At 40.2% G+C, this 26715-nt stretch overlaps 1 protein-coding gene across 12 annotated transcripts in view; it reads left to right on the top strand.

The window, feature by feature from the left end:
* FHOD3 (formin homology 2 domain containing 3) overlaps nucleotides 1-26715 on the top strand; it is a 392512-nt gene that overhangs the window by 167005 nt on the left and 198792 nt on the right. For all 12 annotated transcript variants that reach the window (XM_049830455.1, XM_049830454.1, XM_049830453.1 and 9 more), the window contains exons 4-5: nucleotides 10602-10669; nucleotides 25061-25166. In XM_049830455.1, coding sequence (XP_049686412.1) covers nucleotides 10602-10669; nucleotides 25061-25166 — 174 coding nt within the window. The remainder of the gene's footprint in view (nucleotides 1-10601; nucleotides 10670-25060; nucleotides 25167-26715) is intronic.

Below are 26715 nucleotides of genomic sequence, written 5' to 3'. Positions count from 1 at the left end.
AACTAGCCTAATGTTTTTGTCTGAAATCACAGCTGCTAGGAACTATAAGACTATTACTTATGGGATTGTTCTTTGCTGCATGACTGTAATACTAAAGCAAAACCAAGTCTTTGTGTGTTGAAATGCTCTTTCTCCTCTTTACTGAAAATCAGTAAAGCCTCAGTTGAATTGCTGTGTCTCGGTTTGGGCACTTAAAGATGTGAATTCATCAGAGGATGTACACAGGAACAAGAAGGACTATCAGAGGTTTAAGAAAGATGAGCTACAAGTAAAGTTGTTTAACATAAGGAAGAGGCTGTTATATGGAGGCGTTACAAGAGTTTTCAGACTGAGGAGGTCTGAAAATTAAATTTAAAAAAATTGTTTTAGAAATCAATATTATCATCAGTAAACGTAGTGAACATAGTGAAATATCCTGGAGGTGCTGTGGCATTTCCATTGGAATTCTTTTATTATTATTTTTTTTAATTAATTTTTGGTAAAAAATCCTATAGATGAAGCTCCACTGGAGTTGGGTCCCCCCTCCAGAAGCATTCCAGAAGGGATCTTCATGACTGTGTGGCTGATGCTTCTGGATGATGCTGAATTACAAATAAATATTAATCCTTAATATATATTGTACGTCTCGGTCACAGGCACATCTACTGGCTTTTGTATGCAAGGATTTTGTGGTGGATGCTTGGTCTTGGCCACTCCAAAACGGTCAAAAAAACCCAGTGTTGAGTTGGAACCTGTTGCCCGCAGCAGCACGGCTGTGAGTCTCGCATGCATGTAGGCAATGCAAGCTCAGGTATTTAAAGATGCACGCACTACTGCAATCGCTAGCAGCAGTCTGAGGAGAAGCAGCTTTATCAGATTTTCACCATCAGCTTCTGCTGATGCTCTTTTGCCTGTCGCCTTGCTGTCAGGTTAGTGGTCCATACTTGTTGTCTAAATTTTCAAACAACCTTTGATGGGGTCGAATGCATACACTTAATTAGGAGGCTGCATCCTCTGAGGTCTGAAGGCTGGTAAGTCCTGATGCACTGCCTGAGGATGGACTGGGATCACTGGAACAACCTAGTCTTGGAGATAACCTCTGACGTATTTTGGCATGTCTTACACAACAGTAAAACTAGGTCTGAACTTGAAGCTCAGGAGCTCATTCACGTTCTTGGCACAAACCTGTGATGTCTTTGCGCTCAGATGTTTTGCCTCTTGCCAAGCTGTCAGCACAGATAAGGCTTCCATAATTCTAGGGATAACAGGTGTGTGCTGAAATATTTTGCCTTTTTTTTTTTTTTTTTTTTTGGTAATAGGTAGCTATAATTTGTTTGTTGCTCTTTGTTTACTAATACTGATGGAGCATGCAGGACAGCACGTTGGCACTGTTTTTAAATGGAATAAGACCAGAAAACTCGAATCATGACTAGCATGTTGTTATTAAGTACTTGTAATCGAAGAGGCACTGATATGCTTGTTCAAGCACAAGCATGCAAGTCAGCAATTTGGAGACCTAGTTGTAAACTGAAACAAACGTTAAAGATTGGCCTCAACACACATTTTTTTTATGATTATTTTTTAGCCTTAGACTGGTTACAGTAATCTCTAAAGAAAGCAGTACGATCTTGTATATTATTTTCTTTTCGAGCAATTTTCCCTGGCCCCATTCTCTTGAATTATGTAACCTATATTTTAGTATAACAACTACTTTCCTACTGTATTACTCTCTAGGGAACAATTTTGCATTAGTGGGGGGATGAACAAGATGACCTCTTAAGTCTTTTCCATCACCGCTTGCTGTAATACGGTGCTGTAATATTTGACCTTGTTACGCAGCCTTTTCCCTTCTGTAACCCTTTGACTTTTACAGAAGAGCAGTCACAGCGTTTTTTGGACATTCAGAAGTGCCCTTCTTTGAAGTTATCAACCCGAAGTACTGTTTCCTGCTCTTCAGAACTAAAGAGCATATTAGTTCCTTTTGCATTGGAGCGGAGATGACCTGTATAAATAAATCATTGTAGGGAAGTACGCTACAGTGCCTGTTCCATAGCCGGAATGAAGAGGCTGAAAAGGCAGAGGATCTTTATTTTGTTAATATGTTGGCAAGGCTGTAACTTTCGAATATGCCTTTCTGGTGTTGTTTTTTATTTCAAGGAAGGAAGGAGGACCGAGCTGTTTGGGCAATCTGTTCTAGATCTGTACTTTATCCATGGATCTACACAGTGCACTTACTTCACTGCTGTTGTTTCCAACAGCAGGATTTCCCCGCGTGTCCAAAGTTATCAGTAGGTATCAGACTGGATGGGAAATGTAACTGTAAAGGGGAATTCTGTATTCTAGCTTGCAAAATGTCCCATTCTAATTTTTACTTCATAACTTAAGTAAAACCTGCTCTCCTGTTGTGCTCTCCTGCTGCTGGTCTTATTTATTGCTTATGTCCTTTTTTCCACAGCAGCAGTAGAAGGCAACTGAGACAGGTTTCTGCAGTACGGAGTTGGGAAAAGAGTAGCGAGCACAGAGGTATAAAGCTAAGGGAAAAAGTGCTAGTCCTTTCTGTCAGCCAGCTTCACCCTGCTCTCAGCCTACGTCAGCTTATACGTCCTTTCGCTTGCTTATGAGTAAGCAGGGCCTTAATGCACTAAGTAAGTTTGAAATGGAAATAACGAAAGGAAGTTTTGACTCCCTCAGTTTTTATCATCTTAGCATAATGCAGTGCTGCAGAGAGTAGCAGCTTCCATAGCTGTAACCCCCAGGATGCAGCAGATGAAAACCTAGGTTTCCTTTTGCACTTAACTAGATAAACGCTTGCTGCATTTTAGCATCTCCCTTTAGCGTAAATCATTGGCATTTGTTTGCCATAATGTGTACAGATAGCGTGACAAATGTTCTTCCTAGTTCCACATGCATGTGGATGGGTCTACAGGAGCAAAGGGACAGAAATTGAGAGCTTTGCGAAGGGGAAACTCTGGCTAATGGTTTCTCCGTGACGCATGGTTTGCTTGAAGCCAAGCAGAATAATCAGAAGTTTGGTAGAAGTGGTTGACAGGAGAGATCGGTTTAGACCCCTTTAGGCTCCCAGGGCAGAGTGTGATGAAGACTGGAAAGCCCCTTCTACCAGCTATAAGTGTAAAAACCTCCTTCTTTTAAATCTCACTGAATTACTCAGATGTTGCTGTAGTTTATCTGTATGTTGGTAATGAATTTCAAGCATTGCCTAGAACCTGGAACCAAGGTGGGGGAGTCTCCAGGGCATTCAGGAATTACGTGTTCAGAAAGAAAAGGACCTACCCTGAAAGAATGACTTCTCTCTCTCTGTTTTACACAAGTGATTCAGTTTCTCACTTAGTCTTTCCATGCTTCCTAATACGTTTAGTTCTCTGTAGGTGACTGTTTAAGCATTACTGCTTTCTTTAAGTATTACTGTTTTCATATTAGTGGCACTCCAGACCTTCACCTCTCCTGCTGTCTGTTCTCCCTCCCACTGACTCCCCTCTGCTTTGCTGTACTTCTTTGTGTTGTTTCTTTGTTGTCACATGTCGCTGATTCCTTATCCTCAGGGTCATTGTTTTTTCTCCTCGGTCCTCTGGAGTTTTCTTACTGTTACTCCTTTTCCCACAAATGATTCAATCTCATTTTGTATCTCTTGGAAATACAGGAGCGAGAATCGGGGTATGCTTCATGGGGAGGACATTTGCACCTGGAGCAGTTGGCTACCTTTGTCACTGTATTTAAATGTATAATTGTTCCTGTGCTGACAGTTTTATGTTAATTCCCTCATGATAGAAGTTAGGACGTTTGGCGCTTCAGAGAAACCTTCAAAAAAGGTTATCTCCAGTCCTTCTTCCCAAAGTGGTGTTTCTGCCCTGTGTGCTCTCCCTGTGGAAATCCAGGGGACTGTCTGTGCCCCTTGCTTCTTGCAGCAGCAGGAAAGCAGACTTCGGCCCTTAAAGAGGCAGGAAACTCATTAGGTACAAGTGTACAGAATTTCTCTGATGTGCTGGCTGTATCGGGTATTTTTCATTCCCGGTGGAGATCCCACCGTGGCGTTCTCCCTGCTTGCCTGTCCAAAGCCACGGGTTCCCTGGGGTTTGCAGGTGGCTCTTTGCACCCTCTGCTTTAAGCCTCGGCCAGCGTGGTTTTAGGGTACGGGCTAGGAAAGGATGTCCAAGGCTGTTTTTTGGCTTTCCCTCCTCCCACTCTCCACCTGCAAGTCCTTTACGGAGAAAGGGAATAAGGATGCAAGCTAGAAGGGGAGCTCTTCTCATGTGCGGCTGTAATAGGATCCTCTCCCCACAAAGGGTCCCACTCTCCCAGCGGGGGCGAAGGACCCGGCTCGCTGAGGGGACCCACTGTCTCACGTAATTAGCTAAGCAGCTGCTGCGTGTCTGAATGAAAAAGAGGGCAGGGAGGTTTTGCTCTGACGGGGAGCCGGAGCGGCATTCCTTGGAGGCAGCCTGCACATTCCTCCAAGGCAGTCGGCACTGACGGCGACGTGGGCTCGGCGTTGCGCAGCCAGGCTTCCCCACGGTTGTACACGGCCGCTTGCTTGGCCTCGAGTCCTGTATTGTAGGAAAACTCCTTTTCCTCGCTAACTGCTAATCATTTATCCCTGGATCAGCAGGAGAATATACAGCCTGAGTTCACACGTGGTGCGTTGCGCTAATTAATGCACAACAAACTATTTATGGAGAGAAAATAAGATCAGATTTGAGAAAAAATGAAGATTTGTAATATGCAAAATGAAGTGATCTCAGCAGAAGCAGCAACTGTGTTAATGCAATAGGGGGCAATGTGCTTGTGAATGAATCCCTTCTCCGTGTATTTTCTAGGGGGTCCGGGACGAAAAGGAGAGTGCCTTGTCTGGCCAACACATTTATGACTGGCTTTTGTGGACAAAAGCAAAACTAAAAAGAGAGCCTGTTCTTGGCACAGGACCAGGTCTCTTCTTAGAGGACTGCTTTAATTTGTTTGACATACAGTGAAAGACTGGCACACTGCACTAACTAGTTTTATATACAGTTGTTTTATAGATCTGCAGCACTATATGTACCCGGGGGCCCACTCGAGTAACCCAGTGAAGTCTATACCAGGCTGCTTCCTGAAACCTGTTCACAGGATTACACCCCTATGCCTGACTACTTGCTGTGCTGCTCAAATTTTTATCCAGTTTTATAATTGTGTAAATCCATTCAGAAAGAATAACACCCATTTAAAACTGGAAGAGTGTAGTAATAAACTTGGAAGTGCAGTACTTGGCATTCACAGAAAGATATTTTATTGTTATAAACATTTTTTTTTTGTTCTTTAATTTTTTTCCCCCATCAGTGCTGGTGGAAACCTAGGCAGTTCATTTAAATTCTAAGACACTATTGCTATTACTTCTATCACTAATATTTCTTCCTAGTGAGCACTTAATGTTTTATTTATTGTTGCAGGGACAAGAATTAAGTTTTTAGTTTCTAAGTACTAGCCTGTTTGCAAGTGGCTAGTGGAGGCCAGAGAACGTTGCTACTTCTGTCCCATGCAAGGACCTTAGAAATGAATGGCAGGAAATGTTTCCAATGTTGTTTAATTAGGTCTGCACTAGGTACCCTGCTAATGTAATCAGACATGGAGTTAATCTCCCTTTTATGTTTTTGTAAGGAAAGGAGCTTCGTCTTGAAATTATGGTTTAAAGAAAAGAGGCATGGATGGGAGACGTGGAGGTCATTCAGGCAGCAGCAAGTGAAGCAGAGCAACTCCCATTTGTGTTCAGCCAGATGTTCACGAGCCTTTGCCAATAGCTCAAAAGGCTGATGCTACATAAATTACTATATCCCAGGGACTAATTCAATGGGTGTGATGGAAGAGGAAGGGAGGAGGATGGTACCCTGTCGGTCAGAGGTCAGGTGTAACACATGGGACTGAACCAAGCAATATTCAGCCAATTCTGTTTTTTCTTTTATTATCGTGGATTGAAAACACTCATTTTCCCATAGAAAGCAGAAGAGAAGTCAATACTTTTGTTAATATAAAGAGCAATTATTATTTTCTTTAAAAAGTCCCTTTTCCTGTGTAGTCGAAAGAGTTTAATACCCAAGGAAATTTGACCTTCTGATCGTCATCTTTGAAAAAATAGAATCCCCTTTGAAAGCTACCAGTGGTCCCATAAAATAAAGATCTTTAAAGGCTTCTCTTGCTTTCTGAAAAAATGCCGATTGCAAACCAAACTGCCTTGCCTCCACCTCCATGTTTGTACTAAATTCATGTAGAGACATACCTTTTCACCTTGCACGAATTGTTTCCCTTTCCTCTGCAGGAGAGTTATTTTTACAAAAGTAGAAGCAAACGAAAACCTGAGTAATAAATAATGGTTTTCTTTTAGAGCGTGAAGCCTTCTTTCGACCAAAGTGTGTTGCCTTTGCAAGAGAATAGGCAGTTGTGGGTTGCTTTCTCGCGTGTGTCCGTCTGTATCACAAGCCTGGTTATCTTTGACACTCTGCCTGTAGAAAGAAGTGGTAAGCTAAGGCAATCTCTTTGTCTTTCAAGGATATACACCTACCTGTTATGTTATGAAAGATAATTTTAACAAATGTGACTCTTGCTTGTCACAGAAAGGTAAATAAAACTCAAGGCCATACCAGTATCTGGTTTTCTATCAGGTAGTTGCACAAGATTTGATTCTGACTTTGAATGTTTGAGGTTGGCAGTGCTGATGCTTATTAGTTTTTCAGGATGTCCTACAGTCTACAGATAAAACCCAGGGTTTCAAGGTTAATGAAGTAATAGCTCAGCATCCCAAACAGCATTGCTCCATCAGTGGGAAGCCCATGGAGGGACGAGAGTGCCTTCTTTTTTTTTTTTCTTTTTTTTTTTCTTTTTTTTTTTTTTTCCCATAAAATAAAGAAATAAGCAGTGCCCTCTAGTGTTAGTTATCATCAGAGGGAACCACCAGGGAAAATTTTCTATCATCTTGCTATCTTCAGTTAAACCTATTTCACAGCCACAGATGCAGCTATTTCTTGAAGAAAAGTAGTAAAAAGAACTGCAATAGCATAGCTTATCAGGACATAACTGTCAGAAATGTCATCAATAAGTGGATAGTCAGATATCTCAAACTCCCTGGCCTGTTTTATCTTCTTTAATCTTGAAACGTGTGAGTGTAGTATGTCTCCAACCTGTACCTGACCTGGGCAAGGATGAGAGATACGTTTTACCAACGGGCCAGAGACTTCTGAACATTCAGGCAGAGATGCAGCAGCGAGTGTTCCTGCTTGAAGTTCAGAGTTTCAATTTCTGGCATAAAGCAGTCCTGGTGTACACGTATTCAAGCTTATCTACAACACGTTACAACAAGGCAGTGAGCAGGTAGGTCTTTTGGGCTGTCCTTGGAGCACCTCAGAATTTTTGCTTCTGGTGATAGTAGCAGGTTGGACTCCTGTTTCAAAACCCCAGGCATCATTCGTTTCAGTTAAAGACAACTCTGCCAGGGATGCACTGTGGGAATTACAGTCACCTCTGTGCTTTAGCATGGAAGGCTATTTCTCAGTCTGTTTAAAAGAGGGCAACGCTTTAAATTGCTAATGTAAAACAGCAAGCATTAAAAAGCATTTGTTCTCTGGTTTCTGAATTGTCTTCAGTGTGAAAACATGGTAAGCAAATGTGCCTTTCCCTCTCTGTTTTTTTTAAATTTGATTTTCTACCATGGAGAAAGAGCTTACGAGTGATTATTGCCTTTCAGTTTCTCCTGATGCATTTTCATAGCCTTGCTTGCAGTCTGGGGCTTTTGGGATGAGCCCCGAGGTCCCTGTGGTGTTAAAGCTACTGTTGACAAATGGGAATCCTGTGAGGCCTTGAGAGCATCTTACTGAGTGTCCCTGAGCTGTAATCTGTGTGTGCATAGATCATTTTCTGAAAAACAGCACACAAATACAAGTACGAGGTTTTATGAGGTGACCCGTGCAGTACCTCGGCTTATGCAGGGTTTCCTGCCCTGGGTGAGGTTCGCCCTGGACTGCGGTTTTCTAAACCAAAACGTCTTCTGATGTGGCATGGTGCTGAGGAGTGACAGTCTCACTGTCCTCCGTGGGTTACGCGCTGTGAATGTTTCTGATGGCTGCCAGCACGATAAGAAGTGGGTGCTGAGACTTATGTAGACGGTCAGTATAGTGCCTACGTGTAAGAATATCAGGTGAAGAAGGTTAGGAACTTGTATTTCTGAGCTGACTCAACAAGATCAGCTCCACCCGAGGAGGGATCTGTGACCGTGCATTGTCTCCGTGTAGGTTGCTGCGCCCTGGTAGCAGATAACCGAAATGAGATGACTTACCTGGACTGTTGCTCCTCAAAAGGGGTGTCAGACCCGCTCAAGCATTTGCAATGCGTGCTGCTGTCTTGTTGCCGCTGCTGTTGCCAAACTTCACGCTTCCAGTAGTTATTGATTCTTCAGCTCTAACGGTAGACCCCTTTTTAAGCTGCAGTTAATAACTTCTGTCCTCTTTGCTACATGTGAGCAGGGAGAGCGTTGTTTTTGCCGATTGCCAAGGATGATGTTATGCTCTGTGAAAAGACCAAGGAGAATAATGTTCGGCATTGTTCCTCTGAGACGTACCAAAAATCTGCACGCACCAATGAAAGCAACCAGCGTTATGGTATCATAACAATGGTTCGTTAGGACTTTACCGCCGGCCGGGATGATGATTGTTCCTGTTTAAGACTGAGACTGACAGATGGCATTTGTTAGGACATTGATATTTACGTACAAAGTTGCCAACACTTTAAGAAGTGGTGCCTTTCTTAATTAAGATGATAATGTACTGCCTTGTTTGGAGAGATTCTGCTTGTAATGATGCTGGTGAATTATGAATAGGGGGAAATTAGTAATAACAAATGCCAGATGGAGGTGTCTTTCAAAGAGGAATATTTTGTGTAATATGGCATGTAAAGTTGACAGACCAGGTCTTAAAAGACCTTTATTATTCTTTAAGCTTTCCTGACAAAATTACACTTTACCCTGCCAAGAAATGTAGTTTCACATGCCAGTGCGTTTTTTAAGCGAGAGTAATTAAAGTATGCCTCTAAGTTTATGGCTTGAAGTGAAATCGTTCCTCCAGTGTTTTGTCAGGAATCTATAAACAGTGCAAGGAAGGAGACAACTTATAACAACAATAGATTTGCCAATTCTACATATTCTGCCTTTGAAACCAGAGGCAATTAGGGATGAACAAAACTACTTTCAATGTTTACAAAAAAAAAGTGTAAGTTTTGCTGAAGTTTTACTTCACATTTTTTCGTTGGTTGACAATGACTTAGGAGTAAGAGATGTTTTTCTAACATTAAAACCTGCCTTCTTTGATTGAAGAAAAAAATGATTACTGAGTTATAAGTGCATTGAATCCTCAAATGCTACGCCTTTTTTGTTACTTCCTGAGAGAAGGAAATAAAATTGATTTTGTAGTGTAAAGTAGTAATTAGAAGAGAAGTAGACAAGGGTAAGTAAGAAATAAAACTTTGGGGGTTGATACTTCATTTTCTCATAAGAATATTCCCACTCCACGGGCATTCCAGCTTTGATCTCATGACATGCTGGCTGCTGTCCATCGCAGAGAAGGTCCTTCCGTGATGGTCTGTGGGTGAGGCAAAGTGTGTCATGGGAGGTGACCATAAAGATTTGATTTTCCTTTGTAATTGTCCTCAGATTTCATTAGTGTAATAAAATTCAATTTAGTACTGTAGAAGCGTTGCATATAGTCTTTCTATCAGATATGCCAAATGTTGTAGACCAGGAGGACTTGAAGAGCATACCTTCTGCTCCATCCTTCCATAGTCACAAATCACTGCCAATATGCAATAATAAACTTGAGATGTACACTCCAAGACTTCTTCCAAAGGCACAAACGTTTTGGCAGGGTTCAGAAAGGTAGCAGAGGAGTTGCTTTTGTCGTCTTTAAATTATTTCTACAACTATGCATTAGTATGGGAATAAATGAAGTAATATATTTCAGTATTGGATGATGAAAAGAAGGCTTCTGCTTCATTTAGAAAAAGATCAATATCAGTTTTCATGAGAATAAAACACTGTTTTGAATTATCTTAGAACAGACTGTCCGACTATTTCTGGTATTAATGTTCATTGCTATTGCAAAAAGGATTTAACAATAGAAAGATGAGAACATGAGAAAAGAATGTCTAGAGGGAAGGCAGTCAAGGATGGGATTCAGTGGCTCTAGCTTTGATAACAATAGCAAAGAGTGCTCTCAGTTGAGTCTTTTGAGACTAATCTGGTACTGTCAATAAACCCTAAATTTTCCTTACTGCAGAAAGAGCCGTATTTCTAGGCATTTTCAAAAACTCCATAGAGCATTGCTTCTCACTGATCTTGTTAAAGCTACTGTCAATTTACCTGGGAGATGGTATCTGCAGTTATAGACAACTAAACCCTGGTTTTACTTCACATTTTTAATGAACGAGTCCTGTATATATAAAAGACAAAGCTGCTTTCTTTAACAGCAGTCCACCTAGTGAGAAATGAGCACTATGACTCTTCCACTCCAACTCTTTTGAAAACCCTACTACTTTTTTGCCCTGTTGTCGGTTTTGTTTATTCTGAACTTCTTTCTGTTGCTTTTTTTTTTCCCCAGAAAAACTTTACAATTCCAATGGACGGGAGCTGAGACGGGCACTTTTCTCCTTGAAACAAATATTTCAGGTGAGCAAATAATGGCTGTCCATTCTGTGATTTGAACGTGAACTGAATTTCTTTTTTTTAATGTAGGGAATAATTTACAGTTCCTGGCAAACGTGAATTTTAAGACTTCATTTGTAATGTGCAATTAGCCAATTGCTTCTTAAGGTCTTTTCTCTTTATGGTCTACAAGCTTTTTCCTGTCCCTTCAGTGTGTCTAAAGGCAGGACCAGATGTGGAGTTATAGCAGAGTTAGTGGTTGGAACCTGCCAGGAAAGGAGAGAAGAAAATTGGGACTCTTACGTGGAAACTTAGGCTGCTCATTAGACAGTGGCATAGTTCTGTTATCAGGAAGACTGGGAGGGGGATGTGAAAAGAGGAGCTAGGAAACCACGGGTTGGGGTGATGGCCCAACATTGGCCTAATAATTGACAAACAGACTAGGTTTAAGCCACATCAAAAACTGAAAAAGGGTGAGAGACATGGGAGAGATCTGATGAGGAACCAAGATGTAGTGGGATTGTTCTGAAGGTCTTAGAATTCAGATTGAGGTTAGAGGAAATGATTTATTGATTAGCCAAAAAGATAGTTCATAGAGCTGAGGAGGGTATGGTAGCGACTGGTGAGTTTAAGTTTAAGGAAGGGCATGGATTTGAATGTGAGTGTTCGTTATGGAGGAGACCTGAAATCAGCAGGATTTTGGGTCCTGTGGGGAAGTAGCCAATGTGATAGGTAAGCGGTGTGGATGATAAGAAAGTGAATTGAATGGAAAGCTTGGTTTTACTGGATAAGGGGAAGGACTTGGGAAAGTTGCAGGACTGGAAGGAAACTTGTTGTAGAGAACAGGTCAGGAAAAGTGGAAAAGAAAACATTGGTAAGAACTAAAGCATACTGCCAACGTGATCCTAAAATGGAATTCAGGATGACACGTTCCATTTCTAAATGGAATATAAGTGAAATCAATAAGAGCATCTCTCCTCCTTTACTAATGGATCCAAATGGAGGATGGCAACATATGTTTTTCAGCCGCAATAGGTAGGTGCAAGGGTTTCAAGTTGTTAGTTTAGCGGTTTTTGCTTTGTTTTAAATAGACATTTATTCTGAGAGTAACAACGCTTAACAATTCTGCAAGACTGCAGAATTGCAGATTTCCAAAATACACAATGCTTTCTGCAGGTTTCAAAGTTAAGCATTCCGAATTTAGAAAATGCCAGAAAGATTTTTCTGAACAATAGGAGTAGGTGGTGAAGGGTAGACCATTTAATAGAAGAGTTTGGCAGTTGGTCTTCTGGGTCAGAAGAAAGTCCTTGAAGTTTTTGAATTTCTGGACAAAGGAGGAGTTCCAGCTCTGAAACAGTCTGGTCATCTCATGGCCACAGATTAGGAAAACCATTGTCTCTTCAAGTCATTCCCAGAGAAAGACTGTTTGAGAGTCACCATGATGCAAGTTGGGTTTCCCTGTGAGCTCACCAAGTGGATGGACTGTGTGCTCAGAGGAAATTAGGCAGGTTTCCAAGCGTCTTCTCTGGTTTCTTCTCTTTTTTTTTTTTTTTTTTTTTTTTTTTAGCTCAACTGTTTCAGGGAAGTATTTGTATTTCTTTGAATTTAAATATTCCACAGGTTAATCTTGATACTCACACATATTTAGTAGTGAGTGCTAAGCCTCTCCTCCCACCCATCCCACAACTCCCATACCTCCCATCATGACTTTTCCCAGTTTGGGTATTCGTAAATGTTCTCTTCCATGTAGTACCTATTTGAAGTCTAGTAGGTAGTTCTGAGCACGCAGTACCCAGTGCTTTCAGTGAACACACCAGTAAGATATCTGTCTTCCAGCTGATCAGCTGGTTTCACAGAAATGTTGATAAAATATTTATCCTAATAAATTTTATTGAAGTTGACTGGATTGAAGAATAATGAGAGGGGAGGGAAAAGTAATGCACACAAACCCCTATCTGTATATGAATTTAGTTTTTGAGTGAAGCCTGTCTGACAGTTTCAGAACATAGTTTTCCCTGAAGAATTCGATGTCCCTGCTTCCTAATGTATGTGATACAGAAGGGAATTTGGGAATTATCTGTTACAGCTTCAAGTAGCTACTTCTGGTAGAACTGTGGCTGTTTGTCGAACAAACATACCCTTCAAAAAATCTTCGTATACTCTCAAAATACAGGTTCTCATTAGTGGATAATTGGGGCTGGAGAGTACTCATATATGCTCAAGTATTTGAGGTGGTACACTTCAGACTGGAAAATGAGACCCTGCATGATGTGAATTCCTGTTTACCTGTCAACTTCGCTGTCCTTAACAACGGTTACTGGCATTGCTAAGGGCATTTTTTTGAGTCTGATTTTAGTTTATCTCATAATGAACCATGAGAGACAATGCAAGATGATTTTTCTGTTTTAGAAAGAAAAGCTTTTTCAATTTTTTAGTGAAAAAAAAACCAAAAACGAGTTAATGTTATAAGGTTATGTTATAGACCAAACACTATTGTCCAAAAGGTATTGCCAAATATATTTTTTAGTCTATGACATTGAAGTATGTCAGGATTAGAAACGTGTCATCTTAAAAGCTTTTTAGAAAGTATATTTTTCAACATAAGTATCTGTTCGATTTTGTATCTCATTATATTTCGTATTTAAAATTCCTTAAGAATATAATATTTTGGAAATAAAATGTTGACTTCAAAACCAGTCTTTATTTTCATTTAAAAAAAATTTTCAGAGTGTTATGGAGACTTCATCATGTCTTTAAGTGCCAAGACTGTTCATAACAGCATGTTTTTGTAATCATTTCATCATAGCTGAGTTAATTTGGCACGGTTCTGTGTCACTATCATTTTTAATTTAAAGAGCTTCAAGGTAGTGTGTAGTCTCTTATTTGCATTAAGTGGGAACAAGCCAAGTTTTACATCAAAAATGAATTCCAAATAGTCGGAGCTCTTGCTTTTTCACGCGAGGCCTCAGCAATATTAGCAATGTTTGGCAAAAGCAATGCTTTTGTTTTGGATTTTAAGTGAACGATTCATTTGGCAAGTCCAAGCTTGGAATTTCTCTTTGGTTTCTTCTGGTGGGCTGGTTTTGGCAAAATGATAACGGTTATGTGGAACATTTTTCTTTGATAGTAATGCCATTTTGTTCCTGTCATTCATTTTGAAGGGTTGAGATAGCCACACTCATCATCTTTTGCTGGACTGTACTGCAGTATTCTTCTCATTCACCGTTACGCTTTTTGACAAACAAACTTAGAGAGTAAGGAAGGTAATCTTCAGACTAGAAGTATATAAAGCACTTGACCTTAAAAGAGCTGGAAAAAAGATATATTGATATAATTGACAACCTGTTGGAGTACAGTTTAGCTCCCTTTGAAGGTATTTTCTGACAGACTTCTGGGTTGCCTGGTTCTTGTGTTTATCAGAGGTTCGTGAATTTTGTGCAAAGTGCTAAAACCTCCCAAAGGCATCCGGGGCAGAGTCCAGCTGAAGACGGCACTTATCGGGGTTGAAAAACATTCTTGCATTTCCTGATTGTGATATCATAAGAGAGATAAAAATACAGCTGCCTAAAAGATTTAATTCAATATCAATCTTAAAAGCAGAAGAATTGGGTATGAGCACTGTAATATATGTAAATAGTGCTGCGCAATTTATGTGGTATTAAAGAAGCTTATTGAACAAGACCTCTCATACGACTGGATGTAATATAAAGCAGGCATGCTTTAGAACCTATAAACAAAAGTGTGCCTTGTGGTTACAAAGCATTATAAAGCAGAGTTTCAAATCATGCTGATTGCTTCATTTCAAAATCTGGAATAACTGGATAAGAATATGGTGCCGTAAGAAAAATAAGAAAGCTGTAAAGCATGTTTCGTCTGTTGAAATCTATAATCACATGTAAATCTGCTGCTTAAAGTTTTGGAAAATATTTTTAATCAATCAATGCATTAGGTTTTCTGGAAAGCAGACCTCAAGGGTGTATTTTGAAGTGTTAAGGAAAAAAGCGAGTTTTCTTTTAGGGCTGCTTTCCCCACTAAGTGTCATTTGACAAAGGCGGGAGATCTCCCACTAATTTTCTTGAGGAGCCTATGTGCCTATTTTGTGTTGTGATCAGAATATCAAGCCACAAAGTTACAAAATTCTCTTACAGAATTTTCTTCTATTGTTGAGAAATTCATTAATCATTGAACAATTGAGCTTTGTGTAAACCGTCACAAACAGCAGCTATGTAGGGGCCCTGGAAACATTAACTAGGAGGTGTTTGGATAGACACAATCTTATCAGTGAGTGAAATCGAATGTCACACACTTCAGCTGCTAAGGAGTCATCAATCATCCTTAGGGGAGCAGGAGGAGTATTCTGTGTTTGCCTCATTGATCTCAGGGAAGGAGGCTGCTCCTTCCCCTCTTGCAAGCATGACTGATGACTCCTTAGGGTTTGGAGCTGTGTGACACTTGATTTAGGGGCTGCTGTCATCACTTGGGAGGCAGGCTGCCACCTCTCCCCTTTAAGAGCCCTCTCGGAAGGGTTCTCGATTAAGTCACGAAAAAGACAGAAACCTTCATTTTCTTCCCAAATGGAATTCACCGTAGTTCCGCGTAGCAGTTTACATATCTGTTTAGTTCTATTTTACAAAGGATATGTCTCATTACTCTTTAGAGATTATAAATAAAATAGACGTGACACATTAAATGTCAAAATCGGTTTCTCAATTTCACTGGCAAAGAGAGTGGCTTCTTCATGCCTAGACAATGTTACGGGCTGAGGTCTAAACAGTTCTTAACGAGACTATAAAATGTGACCTACTTGCACCACAAGGATAGCCTAAAAACTTGGGAAGCCACCATTAGTCATTCTCCGATTTGTACGTAACTTTGAATTGAACCAGGAAAGCTTGTTTTGTATGGAGCCTGTCTACTTTAGCTTCCTCAGGTAAGTAATACAGTGAACATTGTTCGATCTGTTGCTGAGCTGCCATGGAGAATATCCCTGGTAGAGTCTGGTCTAGGTGACTTTTCTAGTAATTTAAAATTCTGCTGTTAACTGGGAGGAAAAAAACACAGCGTATTCATGTATCTGCTGTCTACTCAATGTGCAAAGGTTGGAATTCTGTCCCTATGAAGTCAATGGCATAAAATGTCTCTAGTTTCAGTGTTATTTTTACCTGTTGGTTGACTGCATACCAGTAGATGGACTGTGATAAACAAACGGAGATGGCGACAGCAGGACTTTTTCTGTTCATTTCCCACTAACTCCTTTGTCTTTATAGGGGGAGGTAACCAAAGCATTTCTGGCTAATTTTTATATAGATTACTCTGATACTGAGGCGTGACTTATTTTTGCTTGCTTGCTTCTTGCATTGACGGGGAAAAAAGGTATCTGGGGAAAAAGATCCTGTAATTACCTATGCCTTCATTAACTGAAATAACAAAATATTGAAAGCAGAAAGTTACTTCCAAATGGTTCAGCTCGCTGAAATAGTAGTAGCGTTTCTTTTCCGTGTTCTTTCTTTCCCCCTGTTTTAAGAATTGTAGTACAGTTTGGTTCCCTCTCCTGAAAGAACGGAATACATCAGTTTATTGCTTTGTGCAACCCAAACAGGTAGCCCACTGTTTTCAGGGGTAGAACTTGCTGGTAATTCTCAGGTGAACGTGGCATCATGCAACTGCAAAGTTAAGTGCAGTGAGAGCTCTAGAAGCAAGCAGTGTCACAGTAAGGTGGCTTTCTGCCTGCAGCTCCCTCACCTGATACAGGGATCGGGCAGGTTATGTGAAAGTAGAGAAGTTAATGACCGAAGTCACTGACGAAGCAAAACACCATGTTCAGAGTAAAGGGGAAACAGGACTTTTTTGGAGAAGACGGTGGTGAAGATCAGGCAGGATCACAATAATCTGATCTTGGTAACTCAAGAAAGCGGGCTTTAAGAAAGAATGGTGGTATGGGAGCAACTTTGCTGTACAGGCTATGCACCCTTTCCTTTCTAAATTTTAATTTGTCTTTTATCAACTTAAGACATGAGTGATTCTTTGGGGATCTCCATTACATCCACTGAAGATACCTTTGGTTTTGTCTTAGCAGTGCAAACTTCCCTACGTGTAAGTGCCAATATGTCTTTTACAGACTGAAAAGTTTAGACATGAAGGACTGTAGAGTGATTTTTCTCCTTGGTCTTCTTAGAGTTTGTTGTATGGATCCAAAAGGAAGAAAACTCACTATGAAGGGAAACCCAAAATCTTAAAGGACCAATTCTTCATTCATACATAAATGAGATGCATCTTGCTAAGGAAGAAAAAGTAATATATAAATGGGAAATGGGTGTTAATAAATGATGTGTTGGACTTTGATAAAATAATACAAGTATGAGCTGAAAGTTTTCAGGTTTTAAATTTATTCTTTTTTTATGGACACCCAATAGGAAAGAGCAATTATTCTAAGAAGTTACTTTAATTTCAGTAAACAAGATTACATTTTAAAAAAAGGGGGGGGGGGGGGAAGAAATTGTTAAGAAAGTTTTAAACTTTTAAATCTTTTCATGAATCTATACAATATTTGTTGTCTACCTGCTACCATACTTCTGTTTTTGTTGGCTGGAACTCGATGCTCTAAACATACCTTAACTGTGTCTAATAAACACTGATTTGACTCTGAGGAATCTCAACAAATCTAATAAAGCAGGATTTGATTTTTATCTATTACTTATTTCCTCAAGATTTTTTTTTTTTTATATGCTGCAGGACAGCTACTGGGATAGCTACATGGGTACTGCTGGGTATCTGCATACCTGTGACTTAAGGAATTCGAGAAATTTGATAAAGACTTTGAGAAGTCTTTGCATTACTGAAAAGCTATTCATACAAATGTCTTGTTTCAAGTTTACTTTTTAAAAATTTGGACAGATGAAAAAAATCCAAAGATCTCTGAACCTCTTTCGCATTAGAGTGTTTCCCAATACCCTCAAGCTTGAAGAAATTCTGTCTGTAAGAGAATTGCATTTTTGTTTCAAGGTATTAATTATTGGATATGTATTCACACGTTTTAATTTTTATAGTAAGGTTAACTATTCCAATATTTATTTTGCCCCCATGTATTCTTTCAACTAAGTGAAATTGCAGAAAGGCATACAATTTAAAACGTGTGCCTATGTAGAGGAGGTGTGAAGTAATAAGTGTTGCAGCTTCTCTGCTTTGCTAACAGGAAACACTGGCAAACGCTGTATTTGTTTTGCTGGTATTTTTAGTGCAATACAAAATGCATTCTTGAGAAAAAACAGAACATTTATTTTCTGGACTGAGGGTATTTCAGAAGGGAGACTACAGGGGATTAATGGCTGTAAATCAAACACTTTGGGGTGAATTTCTGTATCTCTTTGTTGGTGCCAAGGTGGAAATCCATAAGCAATAGCGTGGTATGTGCCAATGTGGAATTCTGTAATAAGCAATAGTGTGGTATATACTTGAAATGTTTTGATCTTGGAAAGAAAGAAAATTTATTTTTTAATGCTTTAATGGCATAGTGTTATTATTAGCTGGCACAGATGTGCTTAAAAGGCTGGCAAAAAAATTGCTGGCATTTGATGATTGCTACTTAGGCAGCTTGACTCACAGCGAGGATATGCAACGGAATTGATATTAGAGGGTGAGTTTTCAATGTAATCGTCACTAGAAACCAAACTTTGCATTGCAGGTTGCTTAAATAGATTACCCCACTGAAAGAAAAGGGGGGCAGTCATTTTTGTGCATGCTGTTGTAAAATGTTGCTCTATGTAAATAGATGCGAGAATAGGAAGAAAGGGAACAGTGTAAAAATACCGATGTCTTTATATCACGTTTTGGTCACGCCTCTGTACAGACATACGTGTAACGAGTTGGGAAGGTGTAAAGTCTGGAGGAGAGAAGCAAACAAGGAGTGTGGAGTCAGCACGGAGGAGCGCAGGGAAAAGCTCGTAGGGCAGAGGAGCGGAAGCTGCGGCACTGCCAGCGCGGGCGGTGGAACGGCTCAAGTGCATTTGCAGTCAGCAGGGATACCGTAAGGGGAAGGAGCTTCCACGGAGGGACAAGCCGGCTGCTTGGTCCCCATCAAACCGTTCGCCCCTAAAACGCTTCTGCCACCGCCTCGGTTACCTCTGGCAGCTGACTGCAGTTTGGGGACATCCCAGTCCAGGGCACCCTTGTTGTCAAGGAGTTCTTCCAGGTGTGCTGGTGGGAGCGTGGGGGAAGGCAGGCAGCAACTGAACTCGCCTAGCATCCTTATCTTGGGGGAGTTTCTGAGTTGCCAAGTATCAGGGGGTGAAAATACTTGTCTTAGAGAGAGGGACTCTTGGTGACAGCAGATGACTCTCCTCCTGCTACCCCCGAGAGCTGTGTTTGGTTCGTCTTCTAATAGTAGTGTCCTGACTCAAAGTAGAGCAGAGGTTTCATGGTTTAATACAAGACTGTCCCGCTTAACCACCGACTCATCCTGTCCATATCTAGAATTGTTTTGTAGCTGCTTAAGTAATTTAGGTCAAAATGGCAGTACAGTCTTGAGGGACTCGCAGGACTTTAGTTTTTGTATGTATGCGTGTATATATATGTGTGTGTGTGTATGTTTTGGGGATGATTTCTTTCCAGATTTGTCTGCAATAGATGACTTGGCTCTTAAAAGTGACTGAAATATACAGTGACAATTGAGCTAGATAGTATCAGGCACTTCTGGATTGGCAATCTAGCATTTTAATTATATCAATAATTTTGGAATCCAAAGAGCAGAACTATAGTTTGAAGTGTGGGAAAGTAACTATAAATTATGTCCTGGCGGTCCATGCTCCTTCAATCATTTCCTGACTATGTTTACTCAGTTTTCAAGCCAAAATGAGCTTTTCTAACTGCAAACATTGCAAGCCAATCTTGATCTATAAAATGCAACCTGTGCTTAGCCAGTAAAAAAGCTGGACTCCAGAAATGGTCTGGGATTTCTGTTTCTAATAGAGTGGAGCATAACTCTTATTACTACATCATTGTAGTCTTGTCAATGGGAGTAATTATTGTGCTGGTAACTTTAGCAGATGGTGATGCATACTGAAGGCAGGTAGCAATAGTTAAAAATACTCTTGCGGAGACTACCGTGGTATATTTCTAATGTAGATGCTGGGGTTGCAAAGCTAGGCAGCTGAAAGGAAGACAGAGGAACTGGCTGTTAATTTTCCATTGCACGTGGGGCAGAGCATCATATGAGCATTTGAAATTATCTGGGGAACCTGTGGACATGAGAGCTCTCCCGTAATGGGAATGCATTCTGGTCATAGCCCTGCGTTGCTACATTGCTACTGCTGCCCAGGACAGTCAGGTTAGGAGCGAGCTATGGGCTTTGGGGTTGGTTTTTTTTGTGTACACGAGGGCTTCCCAGAGCCAGAGGACCGCTTGGGAAAGAAAATCAGAAGATTTCTATTATCCTTGCACTAGTAGGAGTAGGAAGTGTGGAATAAGGACCTACCCATCATTGATGCTGTTGCTAACAGAAACCTGGATTTTCTCATTCTGCCTTTATTCGCTTAGTAACAGAGGAGACTTTTCAAGTATATCGGGCAATAGTCCTGCATTTTACTTTCTTGTGGTGGAGCGCCAGATGTATTGTCATTTGAGATTTATGTCAGTAGAAGCCTGCAGTTGCACGTGCTTTGCTCTTTGACCTGCATCCTCCTTCCTCCTTTCCCTCGCCAGTCAGCTGCTGTCCCTCTGCCGCTAATTTACATCCCCAAATGAATGAAGCTTAATCTCTAAACCTTAATCCTCCTAAAACCGGCTGAACTTTGTGATCCTATCTTGACTTTGCAGGAGATTTTAAAAAAAAAAGGGTGAAAAAATGTCTTTTCACTTCTAAAGAGGGTGGCCATCATTTTTATTTTGGGGGGGACTTACTGCGAGTGCACCGGCATTTTAGTGATCCATGTATTTTTCCTTGTTGTTTTATTTTTTTCACATTGACCATCATCGTCTGGGGTTTCTGTTTTAGTTCTGCCTCCTCGCTGTGCAGCATGTTCTCCTGGCAGGGGAATCTGAGGAAGAGGGGTTTCCAAGGAGACCTTGCTCTGATGTAGCAATGTGGAGTCGGGACAGAGCACTTTCCCAGCATACTATTTCATAGATGAACATAGCAATGAGTGACAATTTTCCTAGCTCCCCCTCTTAAAAAGTAGTGATTTTTACTCCAGGAGGCAGGCAGTGTCCAAATGAGCCACGCAGAAATGCCTGTAGGACTCTACTGGTATGCTGGCAATCTTGCCAGATTTCAGGCAGCAGAGGAGGATGCTCCTCCACTTTGAATCCGGGAGGTTTACATTTGTCCTCTTATCCTACATTGCACAGTGAATTGGCAATACTCATCTTGTCTTTTGCCTAGGTGAATTACCACAACGTTAAAATGTGAATGCAGTATATCTCTGTGAAGTTACCGTTTTTGGTCTACAGACAAAATCAGAGCTGGCCTGAGAATGAGAGTTTAAAGCTCTCTTAATAGGGATGTTGTAGAGTGACAGAGCAGAGGTGCGCTCTTCCTCAGACAGGGGGTGACGTGCGTCAAACTGGAGCTCAGCGTGAGTACAATCCCCTCGTGTAAGCCTGTAGGCAGAGCTTAGCAAGCAGATTCTCGTGGCTATGGCTGGCACCCCGGCTGTCTGTGCTGCTCTCGCTTCTAGGCTGGATTATTGCAACTGTCACGTTTTGCAAAGTTTGGTGGGTACAGAATGTGATTGCTGGCTCACTCAATAACATGCCGTGTGGAGAGCACAGGCTGGGGAACCCCATGGTTACTCATTTAAAGAAATGGACATTATAAAATGTGCAATATTTAACTTTTAATAGAAAGTTGTAACAGAAACAGGAGACAATTGTACAGCATAGCATTAAATGTGGGAATGCTCAAGCAACCAGAAACAATGGGATAGCTTATGAAAGGAAAGGAAAAAACCATAAAAATGAGGTTCTACTTGGTGGAAATCTCATAGTCAAGCATCTCATTATGATTCCTTGGAAAGACAGTACTCTGCACAGCTGTTAGCCACGTAAGAGAGAAATATGTATGTGCATATCCAAATGTGAATATTCAGTTACTAATCCAGTTTCCTCAAATACTTGGCATGGAGCTTTCAGCAGTACTTGTTAGCTTGAAAAGAAAAAAAAAAAAAAAAAATTCCCCTTGAGAAACTGTTTTTCAAAACCTTGATTCTTATTATGAAGTGAAGCAACTTTTTTGTGGCATAAAAATCATTATGCTTTGGGTAGAAGTTTTCAAACATATGGCCTGCAGAAATCACAGGCTTCAGAAAGATTTCTCTTTAACAGTATGTAAACAATTGATCTTTGCACGTGGAAGCTGCACATCAGATAATAGGCATTCTTGCAAAGTGCGATTCCTTGGGAAAAAATAAAAAGTCTTCAGTCTCCACCTTCAGATAAGACCATGCAAACCTGCATTAGAGAATATATCAAATGGTACAGAGAGACAGGAGAACAGGTAGGAAAGAAGGGAATCCCGCCTACGCTTCTTATTCTGCTATTGGCACACGACCGTACTGTATAGCCTGCTTGATCACAGGGTTTGTGGGGTCTTTGTAATAGCTAGGCTGGGCTGTAGAGGTGAAAGTATGATTTGTGCATTTTGTCAGCCACATAAGCTTTAAACTCACCGGCTTGAATATGTTTAACGTCTTTCTCATTATACATTGCACAAAAATAGAGCTCTATTTCAAAGTGATGTACGTGATCTTGTTTTTTCTTCTTCTGAGATGCCTAAAGAAAAGAAGAGACATGATCTATTCCAAGTCTGTGAATGAACACGTAAAATACAGGTATCTGATGAGGCCAATGGTATCTTTTCATAAAGACTTTAAGTAGCCAGCCTTTGTGTCGCTGCACAGTCTTTTTGGTTGCAGAGCTTTGCCTGTGTTTTGCTGCTTAATGCTTGCTGATTAAGGGGTCATAAATCTTTGTGATATTAGCAGAGGAGTCCATTTCCATAGCAAATGACAACCTTTCCCTGCCTCCTTTTAACTGTTATCACACACAGGCGGCAGCTACTCGTACTTATCGTTGTCATACACGCACCGTATATTCCGTACAGCGAATGCACTCTTCCTGGAAACCTGAACCTCTTACCACTGCTAGAGAGTAGCCTTTACTCTTGAGGTCACCTAACTTGGCAAGTCAGTGAGTTAATGGGTCTGAAAAGATTATCCTGGACCAAAGTTGATGTAAACATTCTCCTTTCAATGTAGAACGTATGGGCTTGGATGCCTTTCATCTTTCGCTGCACATTCCAGATGTTTGCTTCTTTCCTCTCATCGTATATACATGATGGGATAGATAATGTACCGAGTTCAGATTTATGTCTAGAGCATGATGTGTTTGTACTCTACTTCATTACACCTTCTTTTTCCCTTTTATTTGGGAAAGGAGAAGTACCTTAAAAGCCTTTTTTTTTTTTTTAGTTCAGGTTTGATTTGTTTATTCAGTGCTTTCCAAAAGCAGTCTGGTTAGAGTCCCTCATCCTCTTCATTTCCTCGCTGTTCCCCTGCAATATATCTCCTTTCAGTCAAGGATGACTCTATGCTCTATGTAGTGGTTTACTCCTTCAGCTGCTTTGAAAAAGTTCCAGAAGGCAGATCTCACAATTTGCTTGGGGAAGGTCCTTGTTTTTATTAAAAAAAAAAAAAAAAAAAAAAAAAAAAGTCACCAACATAAACCAGATCTTTAGCATGAGGTAGTTTGAGAATTAAATGCTAATTTTTCCCCAGGTGATACTCTAATATGCATTCACTATTTAAGATTATGGGGAACATCTTAATGTTATGATGAGTATTTCAGTTTTTATCTTCCACTGAATGTCAACAGTCCTTAATGGCTATGTGCTGTTAAAAATTTTATTTTGTTTTTGGGTTTGACCCGAAGGTCTCTGAAGCTGAACTACTGTTAACTTCTCTAGCATAGGGACAGGTTTGTTGTTTTTGTTGTTTTGTTTTTTTTTTTTATCATCCCAATGTCTTTTATTTTTCCTAAACAGGCATGTTAGGTCTATTAACAAACACCAGAACCCTCAGACCACAGTTATTCCTCCTTTTTCCTGTTTTTCCAGTCTTACTTATTTGACTGTGAGTCAGTCCAGAATAGATTTATTTTTTTTCCCCTCAACTCAAGGATGATGCAAACACACTTGATGCAAACCCAAAATGTCTACTCAAATATCGACAAAAGGTATTTAAAGAATAAGGAAGTGTGCTCTGAGCTAGGACACCATTACCATCTGAAAAAGTAATTGTTTATGTTGTTATATATCTTGTTTCTCTTAAATTAGACAATGGTGTTGTCCAATATAAGATGCATCTATTTGTCATCAGATTTGTGGAAGAACTATTTTGGAGGATGTTTTCCCCACAGCTTTCTTGATTCTGCAGTATGCTACCAATTTCTCATAATTTCTAAATTTCTCATGAATTGCTAGATCACTTTACCATTTTAAATATCCTGTTTGGTCAGCCTTTAAGGATCATATAACTTAGCTCTGGTGAAAGAAGGAAATTCATAAGAAATAAACTGTCAGGCTGAAAGAAATTTGTCACACTAAAAGGGGCTTGATTATTTTATTTCCCTTGGCAGTTTTCTAAGCGTTTGCAGTGAATTCAGAAATCACTCTCAACAGAACTATCTACTATCTGGATATTGGCTTCTCAGGGCTGTGTTATGGGAAAGCTGAAATATCTATCTAATACCCTGTTGTGTATGAAAAGTTATATTAAAAATACGCAAAAGAAGGGACTTGGTAACTCCCATGAAATAGTACGGAGTATTTTGTCTTATTTGCTGTGTTTTCCATCACACTGTGGGAATATTATCTACTCGTGTGATGATATATTCAACACTGTACTTCCACATTCTAAATATAATGAATTAATAGTATGTCAAGTTAATGAATATATTAACTTATAACTTATGTTGCAATGAACACCAGTTTTAAAGTTTTGCTGTATGCACTTAAAATACTGAAACTGGAATTGTGCTAAGGCATAGAGATGGCCTTCTCTTGTTGATCCTGGCACTTTAAGGATGTCTGTTTATGTGATATGATGAGATTATAGTATCGGGGAGAATGGCTGCAAGCCTTTAATGAAGAAATCAGAAGTCATATTTTACTGATTTTAATCTTCCGTAGTTGACTTAAAGGTAAAAGCTTGTTTTTTCTTGCTTTGCATCGATGTATTTAATTCTGATTTTAAAGTACAGAATTCTGCTTCTGGTCTTCTATATAACAACTTTCATATCAACTTGCTTACATCATCTGAAACATAAAGTCAACGTCGCAGGCATGCATTTGGTTTTACACTATGACATAGCCTGATTCTTTGTCTTTTAAAATTCTAATGTAGCTTTTTCTTTCTCCTGTGGCAGGATGACAAGGACTTGGTTCATGAGTTTGTTGTCGCTGAAGGTCTGACTTGCTTAATCAAAGTGGGAGCAGAGGCCGACCAGAATTATCAGAACTACATCCTGAGAGGTAAGGGAAAGGCATCCAAGGGTTGTTTTTATTGCTCTGAAGCTCTCACAGGTCTGCTGCAACTTGCTGTGTTAAGTGTCTTGGAACACGTTTCTCAGTTTGGTCCTGATTCTGGCATGTTATGCAGAAAAATTAAGGGGGATTAATACTCACCGCTGAGCAGGATGAATTGGAAAAATTCAGATATTGGTAGTCTCTCCATTGTCCAGCTTTCTTGTAGATTGTACCAAAAGTCTGTAATTCTAAGAAAGAAGAGGCATTCTAAAGCTTTCACTGGATAATTGTAAATGTCAAAGGGCACAGAGCAAAATAACTTCTTGCAGTGTGATTAGTAGCTACGGAATAAACAGCGAGACAGTCATATCTTAAGGTCAGTTGGCTGGAAACAATTTTTAGCTATCTGATATTTTGGCGTTAAACAGGTAATCAGAGGTTTACGTTCTGTTCTTTGCACTTAAAAGATAACTGGCAAAGGTAGGGTTTGGACACTGATACGGAAAAGGTGTCTTACTGGATTAGAAACCTGATTTACTGTCTTGTGGCCCAAATGAATGCATGCGATTTTCATCTAACCACAAAACCCAGGCTGCAAATTTGGAGAGTTCCCTTGGTATTTTGAAGGGTTTTGAGCAAGGGGAGAACAGTCACGCCACGGGATCTTTGCTGCTGGATGATCTCACAGTAAATAGAGAGCGCTAATGAATGCATAGTTGTGGTGGATTGCTCATTTGAATTTTCTTAGACTGACGTATATAGCTGTCTTTAAAAATGTCACTTCGATGTATTTAGCTGCCAAAACTCAAACTGCAAGTTTGAGGAGTAAAACAAATACAAAAATACGGAGAAGGATTTTCAAAGAACCAGAAATGCTAAGTTACAGAGAGCAAGGATGCAAATAGTAACTGTGGCTTCATGCAAAGAGCTTGAAGATCAGACTGCACAAATACCAGCTTTTGGGGGTATAAAAGAAACCAAAGTGGTACCACAGAAATTACGTTCTGTGTCAGTACTTGTGCAGTGATACAAATATACTTGAATAGTAGCTTGTGTGTACTCAAAAGACTATTAACCACAATGAAACTAGGCATGGACACAGGAACACGTGAAAGAAAAAAGACTTTCTTTACAGCTGAAAGAAGAAATTTCTGGGAGAAAGCTAGCCACAGATGCTCTCAGAAAATTCAGACTGGAAGCGAAATAAAGGTGCTGTATAGGGCAGTCTGGCCTTCAGTCTAGGGGCTTACTCCTTTAGCAGCTCAGCATTGACCTAGTGTGGCTGGATGATGTCTTTGCCCCTTCAGGTGGGTTTTGCAGCCAAATATTGAGAATTCAAAACAAGGAAGCCTGACAGGTGTTTACACTACTTGAACAGTGTAAGGTGTAATTGGCCTCATAATCCAAACACTGGCTAGCCCTGCAGCTCTTCTGCTCCAATGTCAAATAAGGGCCGGGGTGCTGAGCCTCACAGGTGACAGAGTGATCTCTGGTCCCGGAGAAATCAGTCACACCTGAGTGTTCTCACCACAGTATTGCATGTACCTTCATCTTA

Source organism: Accipiter gentilis, chromosome 27 (assembly GCF_929443795.1).
Source record: "Accipiter gentilis chromosome 27, bAccGen1.1, whole genome shotgun sequence".
In the NCBI taxonomy this organism is placed as follows: domain Eukaryota; kingdom Metazoa; phylum Chordata; class Aves; order Accipitriformes; family Accipitridae; genus Astur; species Astur gentilis.
The sequence above is the reverse complement of the archived record's forward strand: the minus strand, read 5'-3'. Positions and strand labels throughout refer to the sequence as shown.